Genomic DNA, 14125 nt, shown 5'->3' on the forward strand with positions numbered 1-14125 from the left:
TCGAGCTATGAATGCTAGAGCTGCCGCATTCAAGGAGCGGGACACTAATCCGTACGCTTATAAGAAATCCCGCTATGCCATCAGACGAACCATCAAACAAGCAAAGCATCAATACATGATTTATATTGAATCCTACTACACCGCTACAATGCTCGTCGGATGTGGCAGGGCTTGAAAACTATTACGGACTACAAAGGGAAACCCAGAAGCGAGCTGCCCAGTGACGCGAGCCACCAGACGAGCTAAATGCCTTTATGCTCACTTCTAGGCAAGCAACTCTGAGGCATGCACGAGAGCACCAGCTGTTCTGGATGACTGCGTGACAACGCTCTCGGTAGGCGATGTGTGCAAGACCTTTAAACAGGTCAACATTCACAAAGCCGGGGGGCGAGATGGATTACCAGGATGTGTATTCAAAGCAAGCGCAGACCAACTGGCAAGTGTCTTCACTGACATTTTCAACCTCTCCCTCACCGAGTCTGTAATACCTATATGTTTCAAGCAGACCACCATAGTCCCTGTGCCTAAATGATTACCACCCCGTGGCATTCACATCGGCAGCCATGAAGTGCTTTGAAAGGCTGGTCATGGCTCACATCCTCCCGGATACCCTAGACCCACTCCAATTCGCATACCGCCCCAACAGATCCACAGATGATGCAATCTCAATCGCACTCCCCACTGCCCTTTCCCATCTGGACAAAAGGAACACATATGTGAGAATGCTGTTCATTGACTACAGCTCAGCGTTCAACACCATAGTGCCCATGAAGCTCGTCACTAAGCTAAGGACACTGGGACTAAACACCTCCCTCTGCAACTGGATCCTGGACTTTCTGATGGGCCGCCCCCAGGTGGTAAGGGTAAGGAACAACACGTCTGTCATGCTGATCCTCAACACTGGGGCCCCTCAGGGGTGTGTACTTAGTCCACTCCTGTAGTCCCTGTTCACCCACGACTGCGTGGCCAAACACAACTCCAACCTCTCCCTCAATATGAACAAGACAAAGGAGCTGATCGTGGACTACAGGAAAAGACGGGCCGAACAGGCCCCCATTAACAACAACGGGGCTGTAGTGGAGTGGGTCGAGAGTTTCAAGTTTCTTGGTGTCCACATCACCAACGAACTATCATGGTCCAATCACACCAAGACAGTCGTGAAGAGGGCACGACAAAAAAAATCACAAAAATCCCCCTCAGGAGACTGAAAAGATTTGGCATGGGTTCCCAGATCCTCAAAAAGTTCTACAGTTGCACCATCGAGAGCATCCTGACCGGTTGCATCACCGCCTGGTATGGCAACTGTTCGGCATCTGACCGTAAGGCGCTACAGAGGGTAGTGCGTACGGCCCAGTACATCACTGAGGCCAAGCTTCCTGCCATCCAGGACCTATATAATAGGCGGTGTCAGAGGAAGGCCCATAAAATTGTCAGAGACTCCAGTCATCCAGAGCGCTAGGTCTAGGACAAGCGGTACCAGAGCGCTAGGTCTAGGACAAGCGGTACCAGAGCGCTAGGTCTAGGACCAAAAGGCTCCTTAACAGCGTTCTACCCCCAAGCCATAAGACTGCTGAACAAGTAATCAAATGGCCACCGGACTATTACATTGACCCCACTCCATTTGTTTTGTACACTGCTGACACTCTCACTCTTTCTTCAAATTTTTTATTTCTCTCTCACCTTTTCTTTCTTTCTTTCTTTCTTTAAAATCCCCCTACATCTCGCTCTCCTTTTCAATCTCTCACTCTCTTCTTTGTCTTTCTCTCTCTCTCCCCTCCCTCTCCTCTCTCTGTCTCTCCATCAGGAGGTGGTTTATTTCAGTGCTAAGCTGAAGACCTTGGAGCACAGGCAGCAGCGGATCTCCGAGATCCGAGCCAAGTATGACTGGCTGAAGAAAGAGCTGGAGCAGACCAAGCAGCACCTGATGCTGGAGCCAGACAAATGGACCACTGAATGTAAGTAAATGTGAGTGTGTGTGTGTGTGTGATACTTGTACTGCAGCCACACACAAAACCTTGACACCTACAGTAATCTTGTTGCTAACACCTTCTGTCTGGCTGCACAGTCAAAGCCCCTACCTCCCTATAATATGGCTGTGGTACGCACACACGCACATACATTCACACACACACACACTCACTCACACAATCTCCCCCTTGTCTCCAATATAAAATCTCTGTTCCATTGCTCAGATCTGTCAGACGGAGCATCATATAACACATAAGTACATCTCATAGCTGACATACCAGCTGATATTGATCCGTCTAATAGACTCATAAAGGCACATATGGCAGAGTTGGATTACACTAATAGCTGCTGGTGATATTTGTCAACAGAAGAAGTGGCACGAAGTATTCAGACCCCTTCCCTTCTGCACATTTTGCTACGTTACAGCCTTATTCTAAAATAGATTCAATATTTTCTTCCTCTCATCAATCTACACACAGTACTTTGTTGAAGCGCCTTTTTGCAGCGATTACAGCCTTGAGTCTTCTTATGACGCTACAAGCTGCAGATCCTCTCACGTTCTGTCAGGTTGGATGGGGAGGTTCACTGCACAGCTTTTTCCAGGTCTCTCCAGAGATGTTTCGATTGGGTTCAAGTCCAGGTTCTGGCTGGGCCACTCAAGGACATTCAGAGACTTGTCCCAAAGCCACTCCTACATAGTCTTGGTTGTGTGCTTAGGGTTGTTGTCCTGTTCATTCGCCCCAGTCTGAGGTCCTGAGCGCCCTGGAGCAAGTTTTCATCAAGGATCTCTCTGTACTTTGCTCCATTCATCTTTCCCTGACTAGTCTATCCGTCCCTGCAGCTGAAAAACATCCCCACAGCATGATGCTGCCACCACCATGCTTCACCGTAGTGATGGTGCCAGGTTTCCTTCAGAAGTGACGCTTGGCATTCAGGCCAAAGAGTTCAATCTTGGTTTCATCAGACCAGAGAATCTTGTTTCTCATGGTCTGGGAGTCATTTAGGTGCCTTTTGGCAAACTCCAAGTGGACTGTCATGTGCCTTTTACTGAGGAGTGGCTTCTGCCAAGCCACTCTACCATAAAGGCCTGATTGGTGGAGTGCTGCAGAGATGGTTGGTCTTCTGGAAGGTTCTTCCATCTCCATAAAGGAATTCTGGAGCTCTGCCAGAGTGACCCGCGTGTTCTTGGTCACCCCCCTGACCAAGGCCCTTCTCCCCCGATTGCTAACTATGGCCGGGTGGCCAGCTCTAGGAAGAGTCTTGGTGGTTCCAAACTTCTTCCATTCAAGAAGGATGGAGTCCACTGTGTTCTTGGGGACCTTCAATGCTTCAGAATTGTTTTGGTACCCTTCCCCAGATCTGTGCCTCGCACAATCCTGTCTCGGAGCACTACGGACAATTCCTTCAACCTCATGGCTTGGTTTTTGCTCTGACATGCACTGTCAGCTGTGGGACCTTATATAGGTGTCCAATCAATTGAATTTACCACAAGTGGATTCCAATCAAGTTGTAGAAACATCTCAAGGATGATCAATGGAAAGAGGATGCACCTGAGCAAAGGGTCTAAATACTTATGTAAATAAGGTATTTTTGTTTTGAATTTTTTCGCTTTGTCATTATGGGGTATTGTGTGTAGATTGAATCAATTTTAGAATAAGGCTGTAACGTAACAAAATGTGGAAAAATTAAAGAGGTCTGAATACTTTCCGAATGCACTGTAGAAGTCTAGGAGCCTGAATCCTCTCTTCACATTTCAAGGCAGCATTAAGATATTGACTCAGAGACAGACCAAGCCCCGCTCAGGTAATACCTGCCATCCTTTCTAAGCGTTATCGTCGCACTGCTGTCTATACTACCAGGGGTGTTGTCAGTTGTAATCTTGTACCCATTCATTTGAACTCCACTTAGATCTGCTATTGTTAGCTCAAAACAGAAGCCAACTGTGGTCTACTCACCCAGTGCTTTTGGTTCAAATGGGAATTCCACAAACTTGAATACCCCTCGGTTTTCAAATCACGTAGAGGGCTTGGGCTGTTGCGCGATAGCAACCAAATCCCATGTAAGTCAGTTTATAGCATTTCATCATTGGTTACTCTGAGTTCCTCGTATTGACATTGGCTGCGGCCTCAGGCCCTGTGGTGCTAACCTTGGAAAAGTAATTCCAATTTCTACTCATACTAATAGGGATAGACCGACCAAATGGTGCAGTTCTATGCAATCTTATAGCCTTACCAACTATATCAACCATCAGACAGGGCCTGCAACCGCCTATTTAACATAGATTGTTTGAGTTTCCATGTGACGTTAAAAATCATAAAGGACTTGGGTTGATACATCTGAACTTCAGGAGCTTACTTCCTAAACTGGATTAAATCAAGATCTGGGCTATGCAGACAAATCCGGACATTCTGGTATTGACTGAAACTTGGATCTCTGGGGACATTCTGGATTCTGATATTAATATTGAGGGTTATAATGTGTTCGGAGTTTACAGACATGGTAGAGGTGGTGGAGTGGCCATTTAAATAAAAAATAAAATAATAATAAAATCTCTTTCGCTTGACAATCGTTTTTTGTTACTATCTTTAAGCCTTTGTCTGGGGGAAAATGTATCCATAACTGTTGTAGGGGTCTACCATCCTCCCTCAGCTAACCCTTTTGCACTCGAGGAGTTAACTAGTTTGTTGTCTTCTTTTACTAAATCAGAAGTTATTATCCTGGGTGACTTAAATTATGATTGGGAAATGCAGACTTCAGACTATCTAAGAGACATGTGTAATGATCTAAACCTAACCCAGCTGGTGTCTAAGCCTACACGGCCCAACCCTAAAGATCCCTCAAAGTCAACTCTAATTGAGCTTATTTTAACAAATACACCTGAGAAATATGTTTCTACTGTTGTCTTCACCCAAGACATTAGTGCCCATTGCGCAGTTGTTTGTGTTACAGATGTGAGAATAGAAAAATCTAAGCCTTGTGTTATCACAAAGAGGAACTTCACTGAACAGGCTTTATTTTAGTGACCTTGATTGCATTTCAGCTATCCCTGAAGTTGATTTAGCTTTGAGTCTTCAACACTATTGTGGATAATCATGTGCCCTTCAAAAAATGAAAGGTTAAAGGTAGATTGAATGCCTGGTACACTATGGAATTATCATAAGTCATTCATAAGAGATGATACTTGTGTCAAGGCCAGGAACACAGGCTTAGGTCTGGTACTGGCAAGCGTTTAAGCAACTGAGGAATCATTGTGTAAGACAAATCAGAAAGGCTAAATCTGATTATTATGTAACTCTTTCAGATTGTAATGGGAAACTGGCTAAATTCTGAAGGGTTCTACTTCCTCCTCTCTGCCACAACAAATTAATTCAGACACTTGCCTCATTACGGGGAAAAAATGCCATCACTGAGGCATTAATCACCATTTTATTTCAGCGGACTATCGCTTTGAAAGAACGTCTAGCCTATTCAGAATGATATTGGGCTGGATGGTGATAGGGGAAACCTGAGAGATAGAAATTATAGTCCGTTTTTCTTCAAATCAAATCACATTTTATTGGTCACATAAAATGTAGCGAAATGCTTGTGCTTCTAGTTCCGACAGTGCAGCAATATCTAACATGTAATCTAACAATTCCACAACAACTACCTAATACACACAAATCTAAGTAAGGAATGGAATAAGAATATATACATACAGTGGGGAGAACAAGTATTTGATACACTGCTGATTCTGCAGGTTTTCCTACTTACAAAGCATGTAGAGGTCTGTAATTTTTTATCATAGGTACACTTCAACTGTGAGAGAATCCAGAAAATCACATTGTATGATTTTTAAGTAATTAATTTGCATTTTATTGCATGACATAAGTATTTGATCACCTACCAACCAGTAAGAATTCCGGCTCTCACAGACCTGTTAGTTTTTCTTTAAGAAGCCCTCCTGTTCTCCACTCATTACCTGTATTAACTGCACCTGTTTGAACTCGTTACCTGTATAAAAGACACCTGTCCACACACTCAATCAAACAGACTCCAACCTCTCCACAATGACCAAGACCAGAGAGCTGTGTAAGGACATCAGGGGTAAAATTGTAGACCTGCACAAGGCTGGGATGGGCTACAGGACAATAGGCAAGCAGCTTGGTGAGAAGGCAACAACTGTTGGCGCAATTATTAGAAAATGGAAGAAGTTCAAGATGATGGTCAATCACCCTCGGTCTGGGGCTCCATGCAAGATCTCACCTCGTGGGGCATCAATGATCATGAGGAAGGTGAGGGATCAGCCAAGAACTACACGGCAGGACCTGGTCAATGACCTGAAGAGAGCTGGGACCACAGTCTCAAAGAAAACCATTAGTAACACACTACGCCGGCATGGATTAAAATCCTGCAGCGCACGCAAGGTCCCCCTGCTCAAGCCAGTGCATGTCCAGGCCCGTCTGAAGTTTGCCAATGACCATCTGGATGATCCAGAGGAGGAATGGGAGAAGGTCATGTGGTCTGATGAGACAAAAATAGAGCTTTTTGTTCTAAACTCCCCTCGCCGTGTTTGGAGGAAGAAGAAGGATGAGTACAACCCCAAGAATACCATCCCAACCGTGAAGCATGGAGGTGGAAACATAATTCTTTGGGGATGCTTTTCTGCAAAGGGGACAGGACGACTGCACCATATTGAAGGGAGGATGGATGGGGCCATGTATCGCGAGATCTTGGCCAACAACCTCCTTCCCTCAGTAAGAGCATTGAAGATGGGTCGTGGCTGGGTCTTCCAGCATGACAACGACCCGAAACACACAGCCAGGGCAACTAAGGAGTGGCTCCGTAAGAAGCATCTCAAGGTCCTGGAGTGGCCTAGCCAGTCTCCAGACCTGAACCCAATAGAAAATCTTTGGAGGGAGTTGAAAGTCTGTATTGCCCAGCAACAGCTCCGAAACCTGAAGGATCTGGAGAAGGTCTGTATGGAGGAGTGGGCCAAAATCCCTGCTGCAGTGTGTGCAAACCTGGTCAAGAACTACAGGAAACGTATGATCTCTGTAATTGCAAACAAAGGTTTCTGTACCAAATATTAAGTTCTGCTTTTCTGATGTATCAAATACTTATGTCATGCAATAAAATGCAAATTAATTACTTAAAAATCATACAATGTGATTTTATGACTTTTTGTTTTAGATTCCATCTCTCACAGTTGAAGTGTACCTATGATACAAATTACAGACCTCTACATGCTTTGTAAGTAGGAAAACCTGCAAAATCGGCAGTGTATCAAATACTTGTTCTCCCCACTGTATATGTCACGGCAATCGAAAGAAGTGGACCAAAGTGCAGCGTGGTGAGCGTACATTTCCTTTTATTTTAGAATGTCGCCAACAAAACAAGAAACAAAATAAACGACCGTGAAGCTTACGAGGGCTAAGTGCCACTAACAAAAGTCAACTACCCACAATCAGGTGGGAAAAAGGGCTGCCTATGTATGATTCCCAATCAGAGACAACGATAGACAGCTGTCCCTGATTGAGAACCATACCCGGCCAAAACATAGAAGCACAAATCATAGAAATAAAGGACATAGAATGCCCACCCAAATCACACCCTGACCAAACCAAAAAGAGACATAAAAAAGTCTCTCTAAGGTCAGGGCGTGACAATATAAATATATGGATAAGCAATGACAGAGCGGCATAGGCAAGATGCTATAGATGGTATAAAATACAGTATATACATATGAGATAAGTAATGCAAGATATGTAAACATTATTAAAGTAGCATTATTAAAGTGACTAGTGATCCATTTATTAAAGTGGCCAATGATTTCAAGTCTGTATTCAAGCCAAATATCTTCAGACTCCTGAAGTTGAAGAGGCGCTGTTGCTCCTTCTTCACCACACAGTCTGTGTGGGTGGACCATTTCAGTTTGTCTGTGATGTGTACGCAGAGGAACTTGAAACTTTCCACCTTCTCCACTGCTGTCCCGTCGATGTGGATAGGGGGATGCTCCCTCTGCTGTTTCCTGAAGTCCACAATCATCTCCTTTGTTTTGTTGACGTTGAGCAAGAAGTTGTTTTGCTGACACTACACTCCGAGTGCCCTCACCTCCTCCCTGTAGGCTGTCTCATCCTTGTTGGTAATCAAGCCTATTACTGTCGTGTCGTCTGCAAATTTGATGAACAGGGAGTACAGGAAGGGGCTGAGCACGCACCATTGTGGGGCCTCAGTGTTGAGGATCAGCAAAGTAAGAGATGTCGGTACCTACCTTCACCACCTGGGGGCGGCCCATCAGGAAGTTCAGGACCCAATTGCACAGGGCGCCGTTGAGACCCAGGGCCTCAAGCTTAATGATGAGCTTGGAGGGTACTATGGTGTTGAATGCTAAGCTATAGTCAATGAACAGCATTCTTACATAGGTATTCCTCTTGTCCAGATGGGATAGGGCAGTGTGCAGTGTTATGGCGATTGCATCGTCTGTGGACCTATTGGGGTGGTAAGCAAATTGAAGTGGGTCTAGGGTGACAGGTAGGGTGTAGGTGATATGACCCTTGACTAGCCTCTCAAAGCACTTCATGATGACAGAAGTGTGTTCTACGGGGCGATAGTCATTTAGTTCAGTTACCTTTTCCTTCTTGGGTACGGGACAGCAGACTGGGATAGGGAGAGATTGAATATGTCTGTAAACACACCAGCCAGCTGGTCTGCGCATGCTCTGAGGACGCGGCTAGGGATGCGTTCTGGGTCGGCAGCCTTGTGAGTCTTAACACGTTTAAATGTCTTACTCACGTCGGCCAAGGAGAAGGAGAGAGCCCACAGTCCTTGGTAGCTGGTCGCGTCGGTGGCAGTGTATTATCCTCAAAGTGGGCAAAGAAGGTGTTCAGTTTGCCTGGAAGCAAGACGTCGGTGTACGTGGCGTGGCTGGTTTTTCTTTTGTAGTCCGTGACTGTCTGTAGACTCTGCCATATACATCTCGTGTCTGAGCCGTTGAATTGCAACTCCACTTTGTCTCTATACTGACATTTGGCTTGTTTGATTGCCTTGCGGAGGGAATAACTACACTGTTTGTATTCGGCCATATTCCCAGTCACCTTTCCATGGTTAAATGTGTTGGTTTGTGCTTTCAGTTTTGCGCGAAGGCCGCCAGCTATCCACGATTTCTGGTTAGGGTAGGTTTTAATAATCACAGTGGGTACAACATCTCCAATGCATTTCCTTATAACTTCACTCACCAAATACCTCAATATTATTCTCTGAGGCTACCCGGAACATGTCCCAGTCTGCGTGATCAAAACAATCTTTAAGCGTTGATTCTGATTGGTCAGACCAGCGTTGAATATTTCTTAGCACGGGTACATCCTGTTTGAGTTTCTGCCTATAGGAAGGGAGGAACAAAATGAAGTCGTGGTCAGATTTGCCGAAAGGAGGGCTGGGGAGGGCCTTGTATGCATCGCGGAAGTTAGAGTAGCAGTGATCCAGAGTTTTGCCAGTGTGAGTGCTGCAGTCAATATGCTGATAGAATTTAAGCAGCCTTGTTCTCAAATTTGCTTTGTTAAAATGCCCAGGTACAATAAATGCAACCTCAGGATATTTGGTTTCCAGTTTCCAGTTTGCATAAAGTTCCTTGAGGGCCGTCGTGGTATCGGCTTGAGGGGGGTATACACGGCTTTGACAATGACCCAGGATAGTTCTCTTGGGAGATAATATGGTTGGCATTTGATTGTCAGGAATTCTAGGTCAGGTGAACAAAAGGACTTCAGTTTCTGTATGTTGTTACAATTACGCCATGAGTTGTTAGTCACGCCCTTCTTCTTCCCGGAAAGATGTTTATTCCTATCATCGTGACGTACAAAGAATCCAGGTGGCTGTACTGACTCCGACAGAGCCATGTTTCCGTGAAACAGAGTATGTTACAATCCCTTTTGTCTCTCTGGACATGGCTATTTACAGAAATTAAAGTCCTGGATGCTTTGATAGCAATAGACAACAAGAAATCTACAGGGACCGAACAATTGGATCATGGTCTGCTTAAGTGTGCAACACCCATTTGTTGGCTCAATAACCCACATTTTTTATGAAACATTGTTATCAGGAAATATTCCAATAGTATGGAAAATCAGCTCTTGTGCTGCCACTCCATAAGGGCTGGGATAGTAGTGACCTTAATAATTATCGCCCCATTTCAAGGCTTCCTTGTCAAGCTAAGATTCTTGAATCCTTGGTAAAAAAAAACGTTGCTCTTTTTTTAAATCTGAGAAATGTATTTTGAATGTAAACCAATCAGGGTTTAGGCCTGAGCATAGCACTATTACAGTAGTCAATGCTTTAGACACAATAGTCACAGTGAGTCCAGCTGTGGTAAATTCAATTGATTGGACATGATTTGGAAAGGCACACACCTATCTATAAAAGGTTCCACAGGTGACCAAGAACCCGACGGTCACTCTGCCAGACCTCCAAAGTTCCTCTGTGGAGATGGGAGATCGGTCCAGAAAGACAACCTTCTCTGCAGAAGAGTAGCCAGACGGAAGCCACTCCTCTGTAAAAGGCACATGACAGCCCGCTTGGAGTTTGCCAAGAGGCACCTAAAGACTCTCAGACCATGAGAAACAAGATTCTCTGGTCTGATGAAACCAAGATGGAACTCTTTGTCCTGAATGCCAAGCGTCACTTCTGAAGGACACCTGGCACCATCCCTACGGTGAAGCATGGTGGTGGCAGCATCATGCTGTGGGGATGTTTTTCAGCTGCAGGGACTAGGAGACTAATCAGGATCGATGGAAAGATGAACGGAGCAAAGTACAGAGAGATCCATGGTGAAAACCTGCTCCAGAGCACTCAAGACCTGGGGTGAAGGTTAGCCTTCCAACAGGACAACGATCCTAAGCACACAGCCAAGAGTGGCTTCGGGGCAAGTCTCTGATTGTCCTTGAATGGCCCAACCAGAGCCCAGACTTGAACCCGATCAAACATCTCTGGAGAGACCTGGAAATACCTGTGCAGCGATGCTCCCCATCCAACCTGACAGAGCTTGAGAGGGTCTGCAGAAAAGAATGGGAGAAACTCCCCAAATACAGGTGTGCCAAGCTTTTAGCTTCATACCCAAGGTGCTTTAACAAAGTACTGAGAAAAGAGTCTGAATAATTATGTTTCAGTTTTTCAGTTTCTTATCTTCTCTGGGATATGTGCGACGCTAACGTCCCACTTGGCCAAAAGCCAGTAAAAATGCAGAGCGCCAAATTCAAATAAATTACTATAAAAATCGAACTTTCATGAAATCACACATGAAAGACACCAAATTAAAGCTACACTTGTTGTGAATCCAGCCAACATGTCTGATTTCAAAAAGGATTTACGGCGAAAGCACACCAAACGATTATGTTAGGTCAGTACATAGCCACAGAAAAACACAGCCATTTTTCCAGCCAAAGAGAGGAGTAACAAAAAGCAGAAATAGAGATTTTCATCCAAACGTGAAAATGCTGCCCCCTATCCTAGAGAAGTTATTTTAACAATTTAAAAAAACCTGTTTATGTACACTGCTCAAAAAAATAAAGGGATGCACATTTGTGGCCTGCTGGAGGTCATTTTGCAGGGCTCTGGCAGTGCTCCTCCTTGCACAAAGGCGGAGGTAGCGGTCCTGCTGCTGGGTTGTTGCCCTCCTACGGCCTCCTCCACGTCTCCTGATGTACTGGCCTGTCTCCTGGTAGCGCCTCCATGCTCTGGACACTACGCTGACAGACACAGCAAACCTTCTTGCCACAGCTCGCATTGATGTGCCATCCTGGATGAGCTGCACTACCTGAGCCACTTGTGTGGGTTGTAGACTCCGTCTCATGCTACCACTAGAGTGAAAGCACCGCCAGCATTCAAAAGTGACCAAAACATCAGCCAGGAAGCATAGGAACTGAGAAGTGGTCTGTGGTCACCACCTGCAGAACCACTCCTTTATTGGGGGTGTCTTGCTAATTGCCTATAATTTCCACCTTTTGTCTATTCCATTTACACAACAGCATGTGAAATGTATTGTCAATCAGTGTTGCTTCCTAAGTGGACAGTTTGATTTCACAGAAGTGTGATTGACTTGGAGTTACATTGTGTTGTTTAAGTGTTCCCTTTATTTTTTTGAGCAGTGTATATATGTATGTGTGTGTATGTATTTGTGTATGTATGTATGTATGTATCTATGTATGTATGTATCTATGTATGTATATATAGATATGTATATATGTGTGTATATATATATGTATATGTATATATGTGTGTATATATATGTATGTATACATATATATATATATATATATATACATATTATTCTTCTTTATTTTATTTTCATATTGTATTAACCAGGGCACATTTAAAAAGATACCTAGGTTTCAATATGTCTTCCCCGTTAAAATAAAGGTTACATTTTTTTTATACAAAGATGCAACGGCTACAATGTGGATAAGATCAAATATGCATGCTAGCACCAGGTATAAACAAGGCTTCTGTCCCTGTCTCTGTCCCTATAACATGGTTGTAACAAATGTCCTTCTTTCTGTCTCTGTTCCTGTCTCTGCCCCTGGTTGTAACATATTGGCCGTCTCTCTGTCCTCTCTCCATAGTTGACCTGCAGCAGACGTTTGAGGTAGACTCTCTGGAGTACCTGGAGGCTCTAGAGGTGATGACAGACAGACTGGAGACCAGGGTCAACTTCTGCAAGGCTCACCTCATGATAGTCACCTGCTTCGACGTCACCTGCTGCCGCAGGTAGAACCACGGACAGACAGACGGACCACACCTCCTCTAGGACTGTTAGGACTCAAGGGAATTGGAGCATCTCGGATACAACAGCAGGAAGAGAGAGGGATGGAGCGGAGGGAGGGATTTCCATGAGGAGGTGCAGAAGAACAAAGGCAGACACTAAAGATTAATATTTTTTTAAGCAGCGGGACAGGGAGCAAGGGAGGGAGAGGAGGAGGATGAAGAAGAGAATGAAGAGGAGGAAGAGAGAGGGTGTTTTTTTAAATGAGGAGTACATCTCCCACCTGACAGGAAGAGCACTTTTACTGAGGAGTTGTTGGAGATGTAGTTTGTAAATAAAGTTGTGCTTGCTTTGAATAAGGACTGGCTGACAGACGGCTATAGACACATAGGGATAAAAAGAGAAAAGAACGACAGAAAGGAAAAGAAAACCCACCTTGTGTGTGAAAGACAAGTGCCTTGCGAACACTTCGAAATCGGAACCATTGCTCCTGTATTTGTGTACAGATGGTGCTAGCTGAAAAAAAGAATAGATCTCAAAAGTAAAAAGAAGAAAAAAGTTGTGGAAAGTAAAAACCACAGCACGTTTTACTCGGTGTTTCCTCCCCTGACTAGCTGTTCTCAGTGGCTTGTATTGTTCTGCACTAGTTAGGATTCAACTTTAGGAACTGTTACGTGTATGTTTTCTATACCTCTTTTTTAAATTCTCTGAAGACAGTGACACCACACAGAGTGCTTTAGGGGATAGGAAATGATATATAAGGACGGACAAGACCCAGGGAACGGAGGTGGTGGTGGTGTATCTTCTGGCCCATTGATTTCATTGTCATCCCTCAGGCAATGGTGGTGGCAACTGAAGTATTCAGTCGGGGGTTCAGACCTAACCACACACCCACCCCCCCACCCGTCCCCTAACGATGATCAAGAGGTGCAGAGAGACATCAGCTAGAAGGGAGGGGAGATGGAGGGATGAACAAAGGCTAAAAGACAATGTTACCTTTAGGGAAACATCGTAATAACTACCATAGAAGGGGATGGGTGTGACCATGTGATTAATGGGTTGAAGGAACACCTCTCTATTCTACAGGTCTAAAAAATGGGGGAAATCTGAGTTAAATATGAGTGTAGAGGAAAATGTCCCATTCACTCTGCTTGGTGCCACTGCCTTGGTGCATTCACTTTCATAATAGTTTGGTGCTTGAGACAGTTTCAGATCTAAATGTTTGTATACACATACATACATATATATATATATATATATATACATACATACATATACTATATATATACACACACATATATATATACAGTTGAAGTCGGAAGTTTACATACTTTGGTTGGAGTTATTAAAACTCGTTTTTCAACCACTTCACAAATTTCTTGTTAACAAACTATAGTTTTGGCAAGTCGGTTAGGACATCTACTT

General features: G+C 44.4%; 1 protein-coding gene across 1 annotated transcript in view; it reads left to right on the top strand.

Annotated features, from left to right (window-relative positions):
- The window catches only part of LOC139530626 (kinesin-like protein KIF26B), a 156659-nt gene extending 143568 nt beyond the window's left edge, over positions 1–13091 (top strand). The window contains exons 18-19 of the mRNA XM_071327202.1: positions 1805–1955; positions 12561–13091. Of these exons, the coding sequence (XP_071183303.1) occupies positions 1805–1955; positions 12561–12709 (300 nt within the window). The 3' untranslated portion in view covers positions 12710–13091. The remainder of the gene's footprint in view (positions 1–1804; positions 1956–12560) is intronic.
- The last annotated feature ends 1034 nt before the right edge of the window (positions 13092–14125 follow it).

This window comes from Salvelinus alpinus, chromosome 9 (assembly GCF_045679555.1).
Source record: "Salvelinus alpinus chromosome 9, SLU_Salpinus.1, whole genome shotgun sequence".
NCBI classification, from domain to species: Eukaryota; Metazoa; Chordata; class Actinopteri; order Salmoniformes; family Salmonidae; genus Salvelinus; species Salvelinus alpinus.